General features: G+C 54.2%; 9 protein-coding genes across 9 annotated transcripts; 3 read left to right on the top strand and 6 right to left on the bottom strand.

The window, feature by feature from the left end:
• Nucleotides 1-82: 82 nt before the first annotated feature.
• M409DRAFT_63989 (uncharacterized protein) lies at nucleotides 83-1,093 on the top strand (the record flags this gene model as incomplete). Its single annotated transcript, XM_033815866.1, has 1 exon — nucleotides 83-1,093. One exon carries the CDS (start codon nucleotides 83-85, stop codon nucleotides 1,091-1,093), a length of 1,011 nt encoding a protein of 336 aa, XP_033671882.1.
• A 584-nt stretch (nucleotides 1,094-1,677) lies between these two features.
• M409DRAFT_18964 (uncharacterized protein) lies at nucleotides 1,678-4,396 on the bottom strand (the record flags this gene model as incomplete). The annotated part of the gene is made up of 6 exons (XM_033804721.1): nucleotides 1,678-2,169; nucleotides 2,222-2,929; nucleotides 3,003-3,110; nucleotides 3,164-3,868; nucleotides 3,956-4,175; nucleotides 4,230-4,396. The coding sequence occupies 6 exons, from the start codon at nucleotides 4,394-4,396 to the stop codon at nucleotides 1,678-1,680; spliced, it is 2,400 nt and encodes a 799-aa protein (XP_033671881.1).
• Nucleotides 4,397-4,835: 439 nt separating this feature from the next.
• On the top strand, nucleotides 4,836-5,432 carry M409DRAFT_63987 (uncharacterized protein; the record flags this gene model as incomplete). The annotated part of the gene is made up of 2 exons (XM_033815865.1): nucleotides 4,836-5,330; nucleotides 5,406-5,432. 2 exons carry the CDS (start codon nucleotides 4,836-4,838, stop codon nucleotides 5,430-5,432), a joined length of 522 nt encoding a protein of 173 aa, XP_033671880.1.
• Nucleotides 5,433-5,673: 241 nt separating this feature from the next.
• On the bottom strand, nucleotides 5,674-6,621 carry M409DRAFT_18962 (uncharacterized protein; the record flags this gene model as incomplete). The annotated part of the gene is made up of 2 exons (XM_033804720.1): nucleotides 5,674-6,208; nucleotides 6,260-6,621. The coding sequence occupies 2 exons, from the start codon at nucleotides 6,619-6,621 to the stop codon at nucleotides 5,674-5,676; spliced, it is 897 nt and encodes a 298-aa protein (XP_033671879.1).
• A 637-nt stretch (nucleotides 6,622-7,258) lies between these two features.
• On the bottom strand, nucleotides 7,259-7,663 carry M409DRAFT_51226 (uncharacterized protein; the record flags this gene model as incomplete). Its single annotated transcript, XM_033811748.1, has 1 exon — nucleotides 7,259-7,663. The coding sequence occupies one exon, from the start codon at nucleotides 7,661-7,663 to the stop codon at nucleotides 7,259-7,261; it is 405 nt and encodes a 134-aa protein (XP_033671878.1).
• Nucleotides 7,664-7,945: 282 nt separating this feature from the next.
• Nucleotides 7,946-9,322, bottom strand: M409DRAFT_63986 (uncharacterized protein; the record flags this gene model as incomplete). Its single annotated transcript, XM_033815864.1, has 2 exons — nucleotides 7,946-8,058; nucleotides 8,089-9,322. The coding sequence occupies 2 exons, from the start codon at nucleotides 9,320-9,322 to the stop codon at nucleotides 7,946-7,948; spliced, it is 1,347 nt and encodes a 448-aa protein (XP_033671877.1).
• Nucleotides 9,323-12,764: 3,442 nt separating this feature from the next.
• Nucleotides 12,765-13,835, bottom strand: M409DRAFT_63985 (uncharacterized protein; the record flags this gene model as incomplete). The annotated part of the gene is made up of 1 exon (XM_033815863.1): nucleotides 12,765-13,835. The coding sequence occupies one exon, from the start codon at nucleotides 13,833-13,835 to the stop codon at nucleotides 12,765-12,767; it is 1,071 nt and encodes a 356-aa protein (XP_033671876.1).
• Nucleotides 13,836-14,209: 374 nt separating this feature from the next.
• On the bottom strand, nucleotides 14,210-16,123 carry M409DRAFT_18958 (uncharacterized protein; the record flags this gene model as incomplete). Its single annotated transcript, XM_033804719.1, has 1 exon — nucleotides 14,210-16,123. One exon carries the CDS (start codon nucleotides 16,121-16,123, stop codon nucleotides 14,210-14,212), a length of 1,914 nt encoding a protein of 637 aa, XP_033671875.1.
• A 1,627-nt stretch (nucleotides 16,124-17,750) lies between these two features.
• M409DRAFT_63984 (uncharacterized protein) lies at nucleotides 17,751-21,788 on the top strand (the record flags this gene model as incomplete). Its single annotated transcript, XM_033815862.1, has 1 exon — nucleotides 17,751-21,788. One exon carries the CDS (start codon nucleotides 17,751-17,753, stop codon nucleotides 21,786-21,788), a length of 4,038 nt encoding a protein of 1,345 aa, XP_033671874.1.
• Between the last annotated feature and the right edge of the window lie 99 nt (nucleotides 21,789-21,887).

The following is a 21,887-nucleotide window of genomic DNA, read 5'->3' as shown; positions in this document are numbered from 1 at the left end:
GCGAGATCAAGAGACGGATGAAGCTTTTGCAAAATTGGTGTGCGATGGTCTGAAGGTCCAGATAAAGGCGAGAAGAGCGGACATGGGCAAGAGGCAAGCGGTACGGATCTTGGAATTGCTGGAATTGGGCGCATATCCAAGTGAAGAAGAGGCACTGTTCCTGACAACAGAAGAGGCGACTGCAGAGGTTGCGCAGGGCCAGTTCACCAAGCGGATCATCGTCACCACAGACCAGCAGAGAGTGCCGTTGCAGACCGTCGATCAGTTCCTTGGAGAGTACTACGACGAGGATGCTTTGGTATGGATCCAGGATCCTGAGGTGAGACCAACCAAGAAGGCTCCCATCACTCGCCAAGTCAAGATCAGCCAGGTCAAGGAACGCTTCGCTGCTGAGCCGACGAACAAGCCATGGAATCTGCTCGAGCTAGCCACGCATTGCGACGATGGATTGAGGCCGATGTTCCTCAACAACGAAGACTGCCGTCTCTTGACCAAGCTGAAGATCCCCGAATCGCATGCCGGACCCGAAGCTCGTCGTCGAACATACCTTCCAGGCTACAAAGAGGTCGAGAAGTGGGCCCTAGTCGCTGAAGCCGGAGCATTGACCGAACCGCACCAAGACTCCCACGGTTACAGCACCTTCATCACGGTCAACATGGGCCTCGTCGGCTTCGGCTGGCTCTCCAACCCCACCAAAGCCGACCGCGACGCCTGGCGCCGCAACCCCTCCAACTTCCGCGGCGGCCAATGGCGCTACATTGTCCTCAAGCCCGGCCAAACCGTCTATTTCCCCGCCGGCACCGTCCACTTCGTCTTCCGCCTGGCCGCCGCCGGCAACACCCTCGCCTTCGGCGGCCACATCCTGCGGTGCTCCAACATCGTGCACTGGGTGCGGACCCTCCTCGAAGAGCGCGACCAGAAGGAGGTCACGAACGAGGACCTCACGGACTCGGCGCCGGGGTATCTCGCTCGCGTGGAGAAGTTTGTGAATCAGGCGAAGGTCAACGGCACGGCGGAGAAGTGGGGAGGGGAGGAGTCGATTGAGGAGTTTTTGAGGTTGAAGAAGGAGTTTTTGAGTCGGAGGCAGAAGTGATGAGGGGAAGGAGAGGTGAGGTGAGGTTTCACGACGCGACGCGGAGGATCATGCAGAAGCTTGTTTTTGGATGTCGATGACAGCGCACGGACGCTTACTCGACGATCATGATGAGCGTGGGCATGGGCGTTGCGGATGTTTGTTTAAGCGGAGTTTCGAATGGGAAGATACCAAGGCAAGGGGATGCTATGCATGTGTCGTGTTCGCACTTCGTAATGAATGAGTCTCGACGTTTCTGTTGCAAGAGGCAGGAGCCTTGATGGTTTCATTTCTGGATACTATTCTTCCTCACTTCATTGCCGTTAAAAAAGTGTATGCCAACTTCCTAATCGTTTTGGCTCTCGCCATGAATATACTAATAACACAACAAGACGCTCCGGCATTTCCAATTCCAATCCTATCTCGTTCTCGCCCGCTCGATCCCAAATCCAGCTTCACCCAAACACCACGCTAAAACCCAGACAAGCACAATCAAAACCCACACTCATTGACGACCAGCGTCGTTGAGCAGGTATAGCAATGCACACACTTTTCAATCTAATCCCACAGGAACGGTAGTCTGTAAGTAGCGAATAGAGCAAGAATCACGTCTCAGGATAAGGCTGCTGGCTCGGCGTGCGTCCACGAGCATCCAACCTCGCGGCGGTCTCATCCAACCTTTTGCTCAATCCCTTCAACGCCGAGGACGCACTCGCCCGTGCATAATCCCTCAGTCTGACGACCTCAGGATTCGGTGATCTTGACGTGCCTCGAGACGCGATGGGGTCCGCGGAACCGTCCAGGTCGTCTTTGGGGCTGGCGCCGGGCGTGGCGTCGGGACTGGAGAGGTTGGAACTGCGTTCTGCTTCGGCAACAGTGGCGCGGGCTCGGTCGCGGGCATCGCGGACGAGGGCGGCGAGGCCTCCGTTGCGCATGCGGGCTTCGGCACGGCGGGCGGTGCTGCCGGCGAAGAACATGGCGTGGTTGACGGAGGAGGAGAGGACGTTGGGGTGTTTGCGGAGGCGTTCGATGTGTTCGACTCGGCGAGTGAGGACCAGCTGGGCACCTTCGCGTTCGGCGAGGATGCGTTTGATTTCCTGGGTGGTGTTAGCATGCTAGAACAGTGATGACTGGTCACGCTGTACTTACCTCTTGATACGCTTGCTCGTAAATGTCATCGTCAACGCCGCCAGGGCTCTCACTGATGATGGGCTCTTCCATCGGATCACCGCTCTCAGCAATATCAGCTCCGGGTCCTATCCGCAAGAACAGCCTATCTTCGAGCGGGTCGTGAGCATGGCCTTTAGCTTTCTCATCCACAGGAAATGTGCGGGCTCGTTGAGGTAGCACATCGGGCTCTGGGTCATCCGAGTCAGAAAGCGTTGACTGGTGACCTTCGGTCTCACGACGTTGGACCTGGTGAGCCTCTGACTCGTCGTGGTGTACTTCAGCACCGCCAGTACTATCCAGCGACGCAGGCGTTTGTGTATCTGACTTTACAAGATCAGCTTGCAAGATATCTTCATCGACCTCACGATCAATGCCGTCAGCTTGGTTGGCAACGGCTTCGTGCAGCGGCCGTCGTTGCTGGGTATCAGCGCTTCTACTGTGACCATGCACCGAGTGAGGTGGAGCAACCATCCGAGATTCACGACCAAAGAAGCCATCCATGAACTGTGCCCGCTTCAGTAGTCTCTTGAAACGTTTCGCTGCCTTGACGACGACCATCAAGTTGGCCATGTTTCCAGTAATGGCTTGGTCCATCTCAGCTTCAGTCGGTGGCTCGATCAGATCTGTGCAGTTCTCTTCCGTCGAAAGTAGCTTGTCAGTGCCTCCCTTCGTCACCCAGGGATGTTCCTGCATAATGTCAGCTCTGGGCTGGCAAATCGAAATGATCATCGCGCGCGCCATATACGTGGCTGATACGTACTCTGAGCTCTTCCATGGTAATTCTCTTCTCCGGATCCTTCTCGAGTAACCTGCGCATCAGATCGGCAAACTCGTCGTTTTGTTCCTCTTCAATTGGCACATCCTCGTTCTGTACCACATCAGCACTCGGCCTCATCACACGTTCTCCCCATGTCTTCTCACCTTGATGCTCTCATAAAGCTCCAACATGCCCGACTTCTCAAACGGAATCTTGCCATACCGCAGACAATACAGCGTAACGCCCATACTCCAGATATCCGCCGCCTTGCCGCTCACTGCACCATGTCGTACAACACAAAGCTCTGGGGGCATGAAAGCAGGACTCCCTGCCGATTTGGCCGTGTGCATGTCGGAATCCTTCTCAAACATCTCGCTCACACCAAAGTCCACGATCTTCAACACATCATCGTGCGTGATTAGGCAATTGTCGGGTTTGATGTCTCGATGTATAATACCCTGCGCGTGGAGGTACTCAATGCCCAGGATCATGTCACGGAACCAACACCGGCAGGCTTCCTCGTTGTATGGTGTTGCTCGCTCGTCCAGACCTACGTGCATAACCACGCCCTTCTTGCACATTTCCAGAACCATGTACAGCGAATCTTCCTGAGGATCGTCCAGCACTTCGATCAACTGCACGAGGTTGTGGTGGTCCAGCTTCTTCATAATCGCAATCTCCTCCTTGATCAGCTCCAGCGAGTTGTTGTTCTCCCCATTCAGCTTATCCGAGCTCGACAGCCGATGCAAAGGCGAATTGAAGCCCAATCCCGCAGCGAGGTTCTGCGGTCGACGAAGCTGGTTCGGCTTGCGCAGAAGATTCGACTGGGCTCGTTTCCGGAGTCGCGATTTGGAGAACTCCTTGACCGCCTACGTGTCCCTCGTGATCAGTATGCACATCCCATACTAATCCTTTGAAACAGGAAAGGGCAGTCAGAAAGGTGTGCATGTCCTCACATATTCATTTCCATATTGGTCCACGGCCAGATGGACTGCGCCGAAGCTGCCTCTGCCGATCTCTTGCTTGATGATGTACTGGTTGATGCGGTGGATGGCCCCGCCATCGTCGTCGCTACTGCCGTAGTGGGACCTGGCGTTCAATGTCTCTTTCACGGCCTTGGATCTTGAGGGCGCTCGCTTGTGGTGTCGGGCGGGGCTTTGGTATGCCGGCGCAGACCTTTCTCCGTGAGCACAGTCGTCCATGTTGACGGTGTTAGTGGATTGGTCTTACATGTGTCTGATGGGCAGCGGATGGTGGGCATCGTTGGCGGTGGGCGTGGCCGCATCGAGGTTGATGCTGATGCCGTGGGGAGGGATGATGCCGGGGAGGTGCTGGCGCTGCGACGGAGGCACCGGTGTGAGCGTGGTGGACGGCGGGTCGGAGCGTTGGTCGGCCATGGTGGTGAGGGCGGAAGCATTCGTAGGGCAGTGAAGGAGGGAAGAAGAATCATAGTCGGGCCATTTCTGCTCGTTTAGAGACTGCTACAAGGCTGCTAGTGTCCATCATCAGCTGTTGCTACTGGCAGGCCTCACAGCACAAGCGCGACCTCGTCCTCCACCTTCCCTGTCGCTTCCCGCCGCGGGGCTGCATCCTGGAGCCCACCATCCAAAGCTTGGCCTGCCTGTTTAATTGTCCCTTCGTCCCCCCTCCGCCAACGAAACCCACGACACTCCATCACCCGAACTATATCGCCGGCGTTATATCTGCACGTTCAGGGACCCGCATGCAGACCCGACGGCCGCGTGGCAACGAGCTCGGAACCAGACAAATGGACTAGGGCCATGCCAGCCTCCTGATCACTCACTCACCCACGCCAACAGTCACATGTCAGCAACAATGGCCACTCCTCTATCCGTCTACTCCTTCTTCATCTTCGACCGCCACACCGAATGCATCTACTCCAAACGCTGGACCACACCTCCCTCCCAAACCTCCCAAACTCAACGCACAACCCACGGCTCCCTCCCCAATGGCACCACAACCACCGCGATATCCTCGAAACGCGCCAACAAAGACACAAACGATGCCAAACTAATCTTCGGCACAATCTTCTCCCTCCGCCGCATGGTTCGGCAACTCGGCGGCCAGGACGATCTCTTCCTCTCCTACCGTACCGGCGAGTACAAACTGCACTACTTTGAGACGCCGACGCAGTTGAAATTCGTCATGTTGACGGACACCCGTGTGGGGAGTATGCGCACGGTACTGCATCAGATTTGGGCGACTCTGTATGTTGAGTATGTGGTGAAGAGTCCGCTGGCGCCGGTGGAACACAAGGCGGGAGTGGGAGTGGCGAATGAGTTGTTTGAGGGGGGTTTGGAGAGTTTTATGGTGAGTCGGTGTTTCTTTCCTGTTGTTCTAATCTCTTGAGAAGAAAAGTTTTGATTGCTGAAGTCAACGGTACAGAGGTCGATATTCTCGATACCGCAGTGAGGCGGTTATGTCAACTAGAAGACATAAACGATAGAATCGAACGACGTGCAACCCGAACAAGGAATTACAGAGAACCGCCTCGAGGGAAGCTGGGATACGGCAGAAGCGCGACTGATGAAGATATCGATATCCGTTTCGTCGAAAGCGAAGGTACAGAGTGCTTTCGGGGTGACAAAGAACACAGTGACTACCATTGCAAATGGCAGTGCTGCAACTTGAGGCTTTTCCTCAATTCAGGGTGTCATTGCGTCTCTGCAGGGTCCAGGTCGACTAGAACACCACTCTTCTCGGAGATGGCAACTGGGGACAGCGCTTCTCTAATGCTCTGCTTCGTGGCTTCAGTAACTCCAGCTGCGCTAAAATATCCCGTCACGCTGCAATATTTACCCTCCAGACGATGCTTCAGCTCTCTTGCCCAATGGTCGTCGAGTCTTTGCTCCTTTTTGTCGGTGTCGTTGGTCGACAGAAGTGGTTGCTCAATCTGATCCAAAACTCGCTCAACATCGGCTCCAGGCACATCCAGAACGAGAAGAAGCAGAAACAAAATCAGCGAGCTATCGCTACTCCCCGGCGTACCGTCACCATAAAGCAGGAGCGGAAACGCATTCGGGCCCGCAACGACACTTTTGAAAATGTGTCCGACGATTCCAGTAGACGCAACCAGAACCGCCAGCCCGTCTTCAACGCGACTGCGCGGCCGCAACAGCCTCTGGGCATAGTCCACGAGCTTTGGGTCGTTGCGATTCGTCGACACGCTGGCTTTGAGGTTCAGTTTGCTATACACAAAGGTCAGCCACCGTACCCTGCGTTGACCGGGGGAACTGTACTATCTTTCTACAGCCGGCACTTCTTTCAAAAGACCCTCCGCGAACGCTCTTCCTAGCCGCAGATGGACATGGCACGAGGTCACTCCCAATACATTCTCAACAGTACAGCTCTCTGACTTGTATGCCCCCGCGTCATCCTTGTAGTATCGCAATCGCTGAGGGTAGCGGGTGTTGATGACGGTTTTGATTCCTAGGTTCTCGCGGAGGATTTTATTGTCGTTGCTTGAGGCGTTGTCGAGTGATGGGGTGATGAAGAGGAGATTCTGTTTCAGTTGAATGGTGTTGCCGTTTTTGTTGAGTAAAGAGCCAACATCGTAAACCGGAATCGTAAGTCCAAGATCGCTCACAGTGGCGGCAGACATCATCAACGGAAGTAGGAGCCAAGGAATTATGAGGGTGTTTTGAAAGGAGGAGCGAGATCTGGGACGTCAGAATTGGAGCTTGCGGTTAGTCGGCATCATGTACATGTGCTTTGGCAAGTGGCACAGTAGAGGAGCTTGTGAACTAGTACATGCAGACCTGGAAAGAGCTGGAGGGATTCGAAGCCCACCATGGCGTCCACGACATCATCGCTTTTGATATGTTTCTACTCTTCTTTCTTTGCCTTGCGCTGTCTGCCATCCTGTCCCCCGTGGAAATAGCTCATCGTCTTTTGAAGATTGCTTGAATCCCTTTTCCATCTCCATTGTTTCTTTTTTCTTGATGCTGAGTATCATCTCCCGTCGTTCAGTCTATCCTCGAACGATCGAATTCGTAACCAGTTCCAACTACGTTCTCAGCCCCTATCTCCCCTCATTCTCCTCACCCGTCTCATCCTCGCCCTTCTCAACCAAACCCCCCTCATCATCCTCATCCCCTCCCACACCAGCACCAACCCCCCCTTTCATAAATCTCCCCATACTCCTCAACCCAATCACCTAACAATACACCACCATCAGGAAGCCCCACACCCATCTGAACACCCTGCCCAGCGTCTCCGCCGCCACCGACGGGGGCTTGCTACGGTCCCTGCTGCAGATGTGGAAAGTGTACATAATCTCGCTCAGAACCAGCATACCGAAGAAGATGAGCCAGCCTTCGCCTTCCGGGATACTGAAGCCCAGGATCGACGGGGGGGCGGCCCGAGAGGGATGAGAGCGTTAGCGTGGCGAGCAGGGCTGAGCCGAGGGCGAGGAGGGTCATGAGTACGATGGGCCATTTCGTTGTTGCGGTTTCATGGGGAGAATGGGTTTGTGGTGGTTCGGGGCTTGGAGCTGGCGCCGGAGCTGGAGTTGGAATTGGGGTCGGGGCCTTGGTATGTTCGACGAAGATTACGCAATTAGGATCGCTATTGTCGATGAGGAGGACACCGAGACATGGCAAATCGGTGGAGGTGTCAAAGGCGAAATAGGCGCAATATTCCATGCAGTCTCTAAGTCCTGGAAGCTTAGTGTAGGTGATGCTTGAAAATAAATACCGCGTTCATCACACAGAGAGAGGCTGTGTTGTAGCAAGGCATTGAAAACAGAGACAGTGCAATACTCCGGCGAGGAAGTCTTTCCCATAGAAGCGTGAGGCGATACGTCCCTTGCGTGATGGTGCTGCAATGCGACTTGGCGTTTGTGTTACAAGATTGAGATTTCATGCTCATGGAACGTATGGCTGGCAGGCATTGATATGTGCCTTTCTGAGCGATTGAAGCGTCGTTCATCCTGTCATCGTTGTGCCTTCCACCTCCCGTGAGCCCTTAGCCCACCTCCTCTCGAGTGTCTTAAGCTCTTCCCAGTGTTCAGCCACAAACGACTGCGCCAAATCCGGGTCTATAAACTCCGGCGGGGTTTCATCCGGACTGTTCATGAATCTTCTACTTTTCAAGAACCAGAAGAGTTGCGACTCAGCATCGGAGTGCGGCTCGGGGAGGACGCAAGGCTTTGTACCGCCTAGGAAGCAAACCCATCTGCGGAAGGCTCGCACAATCTCTGCCAACTTCTTATCCTTCGCTCCGCTTTCGGCGGCGATGATGGGCTTCAAAAGACGCTCGACCCATAGATTGCAGATCAACCGCTGCAAACCACCAAACATGGTCCTGTACTCCTCTTCCTTGTCGAAGAATTTGACGGCCTCGTCACGCAACCTCTCTCTCTTCTCCCATCGCATGCGGTCATCATCTCTGGGCTCTTCTTGTGGCGAGTCACACACTTGATCATCTGTGTCACTTTCCTCGTCTTCTATGCCATAGCTTTTCGGCAGCCATTCCTCGAAGAATTTCGAATACAGAGTGCGCTTGCTCTCCTTTTGTCGATCTCTTGAGATGTTCCGTTTCTTCCTGATAATGTTGAGATCAATCAAGCGGCATTCTCGGAGCCATCGAAAGAATTCCGAGACAGTAGCGAAGCCTTCTGCATATCGCCTGAAAGACAGGCCCAGGAAAGCCATGACTCTGTCTGGGTCATTCGACAGGATCAACATGCCGTCCTTGTCCGCGACTTGCTCCAACCTCGTCTTCTTCGCGTAGTCGAGCTCTTTGAGGCGAAGGACCAGTCCTTTATCGCTGATGGTAAGTCCAAGATTGCGGGTAATATTGCCGAGAAGTGCCCCCATGTCGCCGTATGAGCTGTAGAAGCTGTGCCACCTGAAGTCTTCTGAAGAGATGACCTCGATGTCGATCTGAGCGTACTCCTCGACGGTAACAGTAGTAGATGGTTGAGCTTTCTTGGAATTGTTGCTGGAAATATTCTTGTAGACAACAGTCTCATGAGAACTTCGAGAGCCATCTTTCAGAACACCAATCGAGCACATCTGGTGTTTACCACTGCTGGAGCATATGACCCCGGCGGCGCCGAGTTTGCGGGCGACGTCTATGAAGTCCACTTGGCCATCGGATACGACAAACAAGTCAAGGTCGCCATAATCGGTCTTTTCAGGGGCTTCGACGAGAACTGACACGGCCTTTCCCGGGAAGCATTCCTGCAGGCGACGGAGATAGGTTGTCTTGAGATGTGCGTATTCGGCCGGGCTCATCCGCGGTGTGTGCAGCGTGGGTTGGCCCTGCGCGGCCGCTTGAGCGAAAGCTGAGCCGCCCATGTTGGATAAGGCTAGTCTTTATGACTTCGGTTGCTATAGCTGTGTGGGGTGTATTGAATGTTCGCTTGGTGTATTGATGAGCTGGCCTGTGAGGATGTATGTTTTGTCGACGTGGAAGAGGATGTTTGCTGTGTCTTGGACTGCATTAGCTTTGGAAGAAAGAACCTACCGGTGAAGGCGCAGCACGAGTGATTCAAATGTAGTGGTGACTGTGAAACGGCAGCTGCCGCCAAGTGAATAGAGCAAGCTCGTGTCGCATGGCAGAAATTCCCTTTTCATCTGATTGCAATGGTGTACCGCATCAGGCTGAAGAGGAGGTCTCATGCCTGCCGCATCATTTTGTAGATTGTCGAGGCTGAGGAGTGCCTTGGTGCAGCTGGGTTCTCACGACACTGTCACACACTCCCAGCTGTTGTGACTCCGATCACAGCTAAGTTGCTGAGAGCATCCACACAATCTCATAGAATCGCCAAGTCTGGTCGATTTCTCGCATTGACTTTGATGGAAGACGTGGCGTAGAAGGTGGTGGCTGCGGCGAGAAGGCCGAAAAGAAAAGCTAAAAACTTAGCGGCGGGTCGGCACGGTGACGTCGCCTTTAAATCCTCAATGCCTGCGCTTGGGCGGCGTTTTCACATGAACGCCTTACGCTCACTCAACCTTCACCCCATGTATTCGTACCACCATGAAGTTCGCCAAAACCCTCCAAGAAGAGGAGGTCGCCGAATGGCAAGACTACTATCTCGACTACAAGCTCGGTAAAAAGAAGGTCAAGGCCGTCCAACGCGCGATCAAGCAACTGCCGGATCTCCGAAGCCAGAGTTCTACCAGTCTCCAGGCCATCCAGGAGGTCGACACTCGCCGCGCAGACTTCTTCAAGTTCCTCGACGAACAGCTGAAGAAAATCAATGATTTCTACCAGGCGGAGGAGCAAGAGGCGGGACGACGAGCCGAATTGCTACGAGAGCAATTACAGACGTTGGCAGAGGGTCGGCGCAATGCTGCTCTCTCAGCACCGCCTCAACCTGGTCCCACACAGAATGGGAATGGACAGCAGTCGAAGCCCCCTGTCCCTCCCTCGCCTGCTCGACCGACATTTCGACAGCGACTCATGAGAACGTTCTCAGAACAAAAGCACTCAGTGCAACATGCCTTTGGACATCATTCGACTTGGGTTCCGAATGAGCACCAGCGAGACTATTCCCGCAAGCCCGAACGATTACCACCTCACCATGTGGCCAAGAGGAGGCTCAAAGCTTTGATGCAAGAGGAGTACCGGCATCTCGAGATGATTAGGTCTTTCTCAGATATGAACCGGACGGCGTTTCGCAAGATCATAAAGAAGTATTTGAAGGAGACATGGCAGCTGGATACTGGTGATCGGGTGACCTACATGGACGACAAGGTCAACAAGGCCTACTTCGTGACCTCGGACGAAGTCCCGAAATTGTTCGACGAGTACGAGCGATTATATGCCGAGCACTTCGAGAGGGAGAATCGCAAAGTCGCGGCAAGCAAGCTCCGCGCCAAAAACGTCAAACCCATGCAGTATGTTGCACCGTGCGGCCGGGCAGGATTCGCTTACGGGGCCGCCTTTGTCCTTGCGATTTTGGGCATTGTCTACGGCGCGGAAGACCTCTTTGGAGTTCAGCCGTACTCGAGTCAGGCCGTCTACCTCTTGCAATTGTACGGCGGTTGGTTTCTGGTGCTGTACATGGCTGCGCTGTTTGTCGTCGCCTGTGCAGTGTTTAACAGATACAGAGTCAACTATGGCTTCATCTTCGAATTGGACCATAAGTCGGCGCTGAATTGGTTCCAAATGTCAGGTGAGTAGATCCTGAACTATTTATTTACAAGACGCTTGCTGACTGCAGAACAGAAATCGTAGCCTGGCTCTTCCTTGGCTTAGGTCTTGCCATGGCCCTCAACTTTGCCTTTCAGGTAGGAGGGGTGTATTTCTACCGATACTGGTTCGTCGTTCTCATCACTGGTAAGTACTCAGTCATTCAAATAAACCTGTATCGCCCCGATATTGATATTATGATAGGCACACTTCTGGCCATGGCACTTCCAGCGCCCTTCTTCTACCACCGAGCACGCAAGTGGCTGTTTTTCACTCTCGGCCGCCAGCTTGTACCGTTGTTCATCCACGTCGAGTTCCGGGACTTCTTGGGCGGTGATATCCTCTGCTCCCTCACCTACTCCCTCGGCAACCTCTTTCTCTTCGCCTGTGTCTACGACCACGAATGGAACCGCCCCTCCCAGTGCTCCTCCTCCCACCACTGGGGCATCGGCATAATGACCTGCATCCCAGGCACCATTCGAGCCCTCCAATGCCTCAAACGTTTCTGGGACGAGAAAGCCGCCTTCCCCCACCTGGTCAACTTCGGGAAATACTGTTTCACGATCGGCCAATACGCATTCCTCTGCGTCTACCGCCTGAACGTGAAGAAAGACTGGACCCTCGCCCTCTTCGCGGCCGTCGCAAGCATCAATTCAATCTACTGCATAGTCTGGGACATCCAATACGACTGGTCGCTAGGCAACTTCGAAGCGAAACACTGGGGCCTCCGCGAAACGCTCATCTTCCGCAAACACGTCTGGGTGTACTACGTCGCCATCGTCGTGGACATCATCCTGCGCCTCAACTGGATCCCCTACTGCATCTGGACCAAAGACGTCCAGCACGCCTCGATCATCTCCTTCATCGTCGGCTTCTCCGAAGTCACCCGCCGCGGCATGTGGATCATCTTCCGGCTCGAGAACGAACAAGCCGCGAACATCGAGCGCCGGAAAGCTGTTAGGGACATGAAGCTGCCCTACAAGTTCATTTCGCCCGCCGCGGGCCCGCTGCAGCTCGATAGTACTCCTGCTGTCGAGGTCGCGCCGAGTCTCGAGAGCCAGACGACGCCGTCGACGCCTGGCGCGAGCACGTTGTCGAGGATCGGGACGAGGATGCGCACGGCGCATGTGCGCGATTACCAGCGGAGACCGGAGTCGACGAGGGAAGAGCAGTGGCGCGCGGGTGCGGATGATGATGATGATGACGACGACGATGATGAGTGACTGTATGATTGGAATTCCTACGACAGTGTTCATGAGATGACGACTTTTTGAACGTGGATTGGGACCGGAACCGGAACGACCATCCTGAGATCCCCCCTAAAAGCGAGCGTGCGAACGTTTGTTAAACATATGTATTGTGTTGTTTTGGTAGTACATAATGTACAGTTTCACATACGATATACAGCTCCGACACTGCACTCTCCGAATTGATATGAGTAGGGCATGTGACTTGTTTGATCTGTCATTTCATAGTTCTCATTTCATTTCATTCATTGCTGTCTTCTCTCATCGAACCTCTCCACAGAAGCCCGCTCAAGGAGAAGCACCCACCAACGCCATCGCTGAACCGCAAACCGCAAACCCTCACAAAACAAACCCATCACCCCAACCGCTGCCTCTTCCCCCCACCCCCTCTCTGCTCCGCAAGTCTCTTCCGCTCCATCTCCTCCTTCATGATCCTCTCCATATTACTCAGCTTCTTCTCCGGTTCCACTACTGCGGCGGGTTTGGCTTTTGCGAGAGGGTTCTTCCTTGCGAGCGGGTTGGAGGTTTTGGCTTTGAGGCCGAAGGAGAGGGCGGGTTTGGCTGGGGCTGCGGGTGCGGGTGCAGGTGCGGGTTTTGGGGGGAGTTCGTCTTCGTCTTCGTCTTTTGACTCGCTCTTCTCCTCAGGTTTTGGGGCTTCGGTGGATTTGTCGGCGGAGGAGAATGTGTCTATTGCCACGGGTTGGCCTTCTGGTTGGTCTTCTGGGGTATCCTGCTTCTTGGCCGGACCCTTCGCCTTCAAACTAAACCCAGGGACCTTCACGGGCTCCAGAGCCTTCTTCTCTCCGTCCTCTTCCACCCTCTTCTCTCCATCCACATGCGCACTCTCCCCACCCTCCTCCCTCCTCTTCCTAGCCTCCTCCTCCCTCGCCCTCCGAATCTGCGCCTCCAACAACCGACTCTCCACATCCTCCTCCCCCTGCGCCAACCTCTCCTTCCGCTTCACATCCTCCCTCCGCCTAATCGCCTCCGCACTATCATCAATCCACGCAATCTCCAACCCCCTCTCCCCCTCCTCCACGCGACAAATCCCCTCCCTACCAAGATGTTTCCCAAACTCCGTCAAACTCGGCCACCGCGTCGCGTTCATATGCACATGCTCCTTATCCCGAATATACTCCTGATAGAAATTATTCATATGCACCTTCTTCTCGCCGTGCGCGGTCCTTAGCAACTGCAAGAAATCCCGCTGGAACTGGCGGGAGAATTCTGCGATGTGCTTCTTGGGGTCTTCGCCCACGAGTAGCATCGCCCGCACGTGGCCCTCGGATTGCGTGTGTTGTTTGAAGCCGTTTTCGTCCCGGCATTGTTTCGAGCAGATTTGGCAGTACCAGCGTAGGCGCTGGAGGCCTTTGGCTTTCATTTTGTTGGCGACATATTTGGTGCTGCCGACTTCGGCTTTGGGCATTTTGGCGGTGCGGGCGTGGTCGCGGAGGGGTGGTGATTGGAGTGTATTTGTGGTGGTTTAGAGCTGGGTTGGTGTCGAGGAGTGGAGCAAAGTGAACGATGTGCGAAGTGGCTGTTGGAGGTGCTTCTGCGAAAGTTGCATGACTCAGTAAATATGTGCCTCAGGCATCAATCGCTACAATCACATGTCAACGATCAAAAGAGAGTTCACGCGAAGTATGCATTAATCATTAGAATCTAGCTCTCCTAAAGTCGTACAAGTAATTCCAATGCTGTGTCCCATGGCCGCCATTTCTCTTATCCCTGAACAAGTACCTCTGCCACTTTCTTGCTATCATAATTGGTCTCCCGCCAGCTTTCGTTTCTCTTCCTCGATCATGCCGCTGTGCTGTTACTATAGCGACGCTGAGAAGATGTCGCCAAGGTGACAGCAGCTGTCGATGCCGGAATTGGGAACGTAATGCTGGCTGCCACAGTCCATCCAGCCGCTGATCCAATAATCGAGATATCCGTGTACAAGCCACAGCGAGTCTCGTATCCAAACTGGATGCCATCACATTGTGCAGTGCACGATGCAGCACAGGCAGCAAAGTCGGTCGCGGTCGTGTACTGTGAGTGTGCAGCTGTGAACATATTGTCGCATGCCACAGCGAAGTAGTTGCCGCTGTCTGGCACAACGTACACGCTGTGGTTTGAAGCTGGACAGGAGACAGCTGCGATGTTCGTGATTGTGGGTGGCAGCGAGCTGCTGGTCAGGTGAATCACTGAAGCTGTCGATTTTGCGCTGGTCACGTTGATGATGGAACCTCCTGGGTTGATCCGCGTAGCACTCGCGATCGATGAAGGGATCACAGGTCCAACGGGTCCCACAGCGTTGACACTGTTCGTTGTGAAGGGTCTCGGCAGATCTGTGATGCTACGTGTGACGGGCGGGACCAAGGTGTGTGTCGGATTGACGGTCGTACGGTGTGTCGTTGTTGATGTTGTTGTCGTACCGTCATCATCATCGCCGTCGATATCGGCAACCAGGAGCACGTAAGTGAGTTGCTCCGACGTGCGGTTATCCAATTCCACCCCCTGTCGACAGAGATGACAAGCATTGTATTCCGGGAACCATTTCAATCCCAAGCAAGTCGCGTCTTGATCGCAGCTCTGGATACAATACTCTACATTCTCAGCTTCTTCGCGGAAGACAGAAGTGCTGACACAGTCGGGCTCCACACCACACATGACTGTGTATGAGCCATGCAGTTTGTCGACGTATGGAAATCCGTCGCATTGGGGGCAAGTCGGCGCTTCCAGATCGCAGCCTGAGCTGATAGGCAGAATCGAGAATGTCGGCTCTCCAGTGGACGAAGGCTTCGTGTAGTTCGCCGGGAAAATGGTTGGGAAAGCGCTTGGGCTCGTCTTCGCAGCAGCTGCAACTTCTGTCGAAACGGGCAGGAAAGCAGTATAGTCTGCTTTGGACGTTGGAAAGACGTCCTCTCCTCGAGCAAGCTCGCAGCTGCGATCATCGTAGTACACAGTTCCCTTGCACCATTCGAATTTGTCACACTCGGTCAAGCACTCGCCTGGCGACATCCATTCTTGGGGGGAGTAGCTCGAATTTGAGTACAAGTCTGACTCGCAGCTGATTTTGTACGCTGACCCATCCTCGGTCTCCACTTGTCGGCCATCGCATCGGGGGCATAGATTCGTGAGTCTCAAATCGCATGTGGCCGAGCTGCTTGCTGCTGGTGCGGCAGAAGTGGTGGAAGTAATGGAGACTTGGGCTGGCGGAGTCGCACCAGGGCCATAAATGGTTGCCGTGATTTTTACACGCGAAGTCGAGGTGGAAGTGACATCTGGCTCGTCGTCGGAACCTGCTAAGCGAACGAGAGAGGTAGTGCCTGGTCGTCTTGACAAGCCTTTGGGATCGCCAGTGACAAGCGTGCAAGAACCGTTTGCAGCCAGGTTAACAGCCCAGCAGTCGTCATCATCATCGCATGCTTCTATACAGATCTGGGGGCTCGTGTCACCCTCGACTGGATCCTCGTCCTCAGAGGAGATGGACCAACCGCAGGACACTGCCCAATCCTGACCTCCAGTATCCGTGACATTGCCGCCGTCGCAGGTCACGCAGAGATCGTCGGTGAGCTTGCAAGTCTCTGCTCGAGGCTTCTGAGTCTTCAAGGAGAACTTGTCGAAATTGTCGAACTTGTCGGAAGGCTTGAAATGTGCCCTATGCTTGGCCAAGGCAGGGATGGCGGAGGCCGTGAGGACAGCAGCGATGGGAAGCAGCGACTTCATCTTGAACCGCAATAATGAAAGAGTGGACGCCGAAGCAAAGTAACGAACGTGTTGAAGTGCGTTGGGTTGGGCAGAAAGGAAGAAGTTGCAGTTTGTCGAAGATTGGGACTGCGGGAAGGAGAATTGCTGGTGATGTCAAGGCACAAACGCGTGACGGGATGCAAGGCGGGCAAGAATGAAGAGCGACGAAACGCGGTCCTTCCTGACATTGTGTCATTAAACAATTTGCAATTCCATCGAGACCTACATTGAACAGATGGTTGTGTCCGTCCCTTTTGCGATACCTGCGGAAGTGCTGTTGGCGTGCGGGTGAGAGTATTGGAAACGCTGGGTGGTACAAACTCCCCTCGCCCCGCCAGCAAACAAAGAGATGACCAGAACGATGCCATTTTTCATAATCAGATGATGCGGCAGAGTCAAGATGACGATTTGGAGATCCATCTCCGTCTGGTCGGTTATGCAGGTCATGGTTTGTAGGGTTGGTCCACGCAGACGCCGGCAAGGTACTCTGTCGTTGTGACATTGATTCCGAAAAAGGTATCGTTGCGAAGGCAGCTATGAGTCTTGTCCTGCGAATGCGAGTGCGGTTGAACGAGTGTCATAGGCAGATGCAATTGCTCGCGGGTCCACATAAGTCCAGCTATCCGTACCGACGGAAGAGCGTATCGTGGGTCATCAATTACATAGTGATGCTGAGTCTCCTCTGGTACGGATGTTCCAAGGTACGGTGCCTATGCAGGTGCTGGATTTAGCTGTTGGACGGGCAGCGAGGAGGAAAGAGAAGTGAGTCTTGTTGTTGTGAGTGTGAAATACCTGTGGGACGGTCCTCGCGGTCCTCACCCACCGGCACCCCGTCCCAAGCCGTCGGATGTTTGAGTTTTGAGTTCAGTATTTTATTTATGCAGGCCACCAAAGCGGCGATTGTTACTGCTTCTGTGGTTGTGACGCCTTCCAGTGAGGGTTTTGCACAACTCCTGCGACTCTCAACAAGACTCATCGAACCCCGATACGAAGAGTACGAACACGCACAGGACCGGTTATGCGTCCGCGGGGCGTGGCCGACGACAGAGATGGCAGCAGACCAGACAAAGCGAGGCCACGCTTTTGTCGCACTCGCACATGCTCGCGCGGTGATTGGGTCGTTTATCGCATTCATCATGAGCGAGACGGTACCTTATACTTTCTGCTCGGCAGGTCTCCCATCCGCGTATATCGACATCACCACCGCACACGCTTTATATCTCTGTGCAGGCGCAGAATCGCCCCGAGGGTTAGTGGCGGTTTGGTCTTCCACATGTTCCTCTGACTTCCTACATCTCTCCCGCCTTTTCTCATCTCTCCGGGCGTCCAAGATAGCTGAAACCAGTCCAATTCTCCGGACAGGCCACCGTTGATCTCCAGCCCACCTGCTCGGCTTGGACGAGCCTTTGGTTCCGCCTGGACCACTACCGCTGGAAACAGTTAAACCTATTTTTTGGCTGCCTTCTCCGCCGTTGCCCTGCAGGCGTTGCAGCGTAGCTAAAACACGCCCGAGCGAACGCATTCAGCAATCCACCGAGGCCGTTCGGCCACCATCACCACCACCTTCGCTTGCCGCAACACACCCACCTCTTCTCCGCCGTCCAACATGGCCGTCGACATGGAGAAGAAGGACTTCAGCGAGTCGTCGAGTAACGACGCCTCGCGCGAAGAACTCACCATGGCCGATCCAGAGAAGACCGCTCTGGGCCAGACACCTTTCCCAACCACAGCACCCATCGAGCCCGCGCCGCCCCTCCAGCGATTGGATTCGACACTGCCCAAATCAAAGGACGAGAAGAAAGAGGAGGACGATGTATTTGCACATCTACCAGAACACGAGGCGAGCATACTTCGAAGACAGTTGGATATACCGCCGGTCAAGGTCACGTACAGAAGTCTGTACCGCTACGCGACCAGGATGGATCTGTGGATTATGGCCTTGAGCGCCATCTGTGCCATTGCTGGAGGTGCCGCCTTACCGCTCATGACCATCGTATTCGGATCGCTTGCTGGGAACTTCCAGGATTTCTTCAACAACCCAAACTCAATTACCTCGGAGTTTTCGCACATTGTCGCCCACAACACTCTGTACTTTGTCTATCTGGGTATTGGCGAGTTTGTGGTAACCTACATCTCGACAGTGGGCTTTATTTACACCGGCGAGCACATTGCAGGCAAGATCCGTCAACAATATCTCGCGTCAATTTTGCGCCAGAACATTGGATACTTCGATAAGCTCGGTGCAGGCGAGATCACGACCAGGATCACCGCTGACACCAACCTGGTTCAAGATGGCATATCGGAGAAGGTTGGCCTGACCTTGACCGCGATTGCGACTTTCATCGCTGCATACGTGATTGGCTACATCAAATACTGGAAGCTGACACTGATCCTGACCTCGACTATTGTCGCCATCTTCCTGACCATGGGTGCTTTGGGACAATTTATCGTCAAGTGGAACAAAAAGTCGCTGCAATCTTATGCAGAGGGTGGAACGATCGCCGAGGAAGTCATCAGCTCCATTCGCAATGCCATCGCCTTTGGAACACAGGACAAACTTGCAAGGGAGTACGACAAGCATTTGGCCATTGCTGAGAAGTCTGGCTTCCAGATGAAGGCCATGACCGGGTCGATGATTGGGTTCCTCATGTGCTACGTGTATCTCACGTACGCACTTGCATTCTGGCTGGGCTCGAGGTACCTCACCGAGGGTGAGACCACCCTACAGGACGTTCTTACAATCCTGCTGTCCATCATGATTGGCGCCTTTGCACTCGGAAATGTTGCGCCTAATGTCCAGGCCTTCACCACCTCTGTGGCCGCGGCCTCTAAGATCTATGCTACCATAGATCGCGTTTCACCACTGGATCCAACCAATGACGAAGGAAAGAAGCTCGAACATCTGGAAGGAACCGTTGAGCTTCGCAATGTCAAGCATATCTACCCATCACGGCCGGAAGTCTGCGTTATGGAGAACGTCAACCTGGTCGTACCGGCTGGGAAGACGACCGCCCTGGTAGGAGCTTCTGGATCTGGAAAGAGTACGATCGTTGGTCTCGTAGAACGCTTCTACGACCCAGTAGGTGGAGACGTGCTATTGGATGGCGTCCATGTTCAGGACCTGAACTTGCGATGGCTTCGACAGCAGGTCAGCCTGGTCTCTCAGGAGCCCACTCTTTTCGCAACCACGATTACCGGAAACATTGCTCACGGTCTCATTGGTACCGAGTACGAGCATCAATCTGAGGATCAGGTCCGCGAGTTGGTCGAGAGTGCCGCCAGGATGTCCAACGCCCACGATTTCATCTCCGCATTGCCAGAAGGGTACGAAACAAATGTTGGTGAACGTGGTTTCCTCCTTTCTGGTGGCCAGAAGCAACGTATTGCTATTGCACGAGCGATTGTTAGCGATCCAAAGATACTTCTGCTAGACGAGGCCACTTCAGCACTGGATACGAAGAGTGAAGGTGTTGTGCAAGCTGCGCTGGACAAGGCTGCCCAAGGAAGGACCACCATCGTCATCGCCCATCGTCTGAGCACTATCAAAGATGCCGACAACATTGTCGTCATGTCTCAAGGCCGCATCGTCGAACAAGGCAACCACAATGAGCTTTTGGAGAGGAAATCTGCATACTACAACCTCGTCGAAGCACAGAGAATCGCTGCAGAGACCGAGCAGAAGCGTGAGGAGGAAGTTGAGATGCTGGATGATTTGAAGGACGGCAACCTGCTCGAGCGAACTCCAACCGAGAAGATGGAGGAGTACGAGGAAGATCCCAACGATCTCGAGATTGGCCGTTCGAAATCCGTACAGTCTGCTTCCAGCAAAGCCCTCGCCAACAGGAGCCAGGACTCGTCAGCAAAGTACTCACTCTGGACTCTGATCAAGCTTGTTGTATCGTTCAACAAGACCGAACTCCACTATATGCTGTTGGCCTTGTTCTTCGCGATCATCTGCGGTGCTGGCAACCCAGTCCAGGCCGTCTTCTTCGCAAAGTCCATCTCTGCGCTCGCTCTACCGCCCAGCCAATACGGTACTCTCCGAAGCCAGGCCTCTTTCTGGTCGTGGATGTACTTCATGCTTGCGATGGTGCAACTGCTTGCATACATTGTCCAGGGTGTTGCATTCGCATACTGCAGTGAGAAGCTCGTCCACCGAGCACGAGACAGGTCGTTCCGTACCATGCTCAGACAGGACATCGCATTCTTTGATAAGGAGGAGAATTCTGCCGGTGCTTTGACTTCGTTCTTGAGTACGGAGACGACCCATCTGGCTGGCATGTCTGGTATTACTCTGGGCACGATCCTGCTCGTCACCACCACTCTTGTCGTCGGTTTCGTCATCTCGCTGGCCATCGGCTGGAAGCTGGCTCTTGTCTGTATCGCCACCGTTCCCGTTGTCTTGGCTTGTGGTTTTTTCCGCTTCTGGATCCTTGCCCGCTTCCAAGCTCGCGCAAAGCAGGCATACGAGAAGTCTGCCTCTTACGCCTGCGAGGCGACTTCGGCTATCCGTACAGTGGCATCGCTGACGAGGGAAGACGACGTGTGGCAACATTACCATGAGATGGTCGAGCAGCAAGAGGCCAAGTCACTGAACTCTGTAATGAAATCATCGCTCCTTTACGCCGCTTCACAGAGCTTGATGTTCTTGTGCATTGCTCTGGGATTCTGGTACGGAGGCACACTCATCGGCAGCCACGAGTACAACATGTTCCAGTTCTTCCTCTGTTTCTCCGCCGTCATCTTCGGCGCACAGGCAGCAGGAACGATCTTCAGCTTCGCACCAGACATGGGCAAGGCAAAGCACGCCGCCGCAGAAATGAAGACCATGTTCGACCTGAAGCCTGAAATCGACACCTGGAGCAACGACGGCGAAATGATCGACACCATGCGCGGCGACATCGAATTCCGCGACGTCCACTTCCGCTACCCAACCCGCCCCGAACAACCCGTCCTTCGAGGCCTCGACCTCGAAGTCCGCCCAGGGCAATACGTCGCCCTGGTCGGCGCTTCCGGCTGCGGCAAATCCACCACCATCGCCATGCTCGAACGCTTCTATAACCCCCTAGTCGGCGGCATCTACGTCGACGGCAAAGAAATCTCCTCGTTGAACGTCAACTCCTACCGCAACCACATCGCGCTCGTCTCGCAGGAACCGACCCTCTACCAAGGCACGATCCGCGAAAACATCCTCCTCGGCGCCGATCGCAAAGACGAAGACGTGCCTGAAGAGTCGATCGTCCAAGCGTGTAAAGACGCCAACATCTACGACTTCATCATGTCCCTCCCAGAAGGCTTCGACACCGTCGTCGGCAGCAAAGGAAGCATGTTGTCCGGCGGTCAGAAACAGCGTGTCGCTATCGCGCGAGCACTACTCCGCGACCCCAAGATATTACTCTTAGACGAAGCAACCAGCGCTCTCGACTCCGAATCGGAGAAAGTCGTCCAAGCAGCACTGGACAAAGCCGCCAAGGGCCGCACGACAATCGCAGTCGCGCATCGACTCAGCACCATCCAGAAAGCCGACATGATCTACGTCTTCGACCAAGGCCGGATCGTGGAAAACGGAACTCACAGCGAACTCATCGCCACGAGGGGGAGATATTTCGAGCTCGTCAATCTTCAGAGCTTGGGCAAGAATTGAGCGTGACAGTGGCCATGGCTATGGCTATGGCGACTATCAGCGTCTTTTTGGGTTTGTATATGAAGCGAGGCGTTTGGGTTAGATCGGGAAACTGAAAGG

This window comes from Zasmidium cellare (genome assembly GCF_010093935.1).
Source record: "Zasmidium cellare ATCC 36951 unplaced genomic scaffold M409scaffold_6, whole genome shotgun sequence".
Lineage (NCBI taxonomy): Eukaryota > Fungi > Ascomycota > Dothideomycetes > Mycosphaerellales > Mycosphaerellaceae > Zasmidium > Zasmidium cellare.
This window is presented reverse-complemented; position numbering and strand designations above follow the sequence as displayed.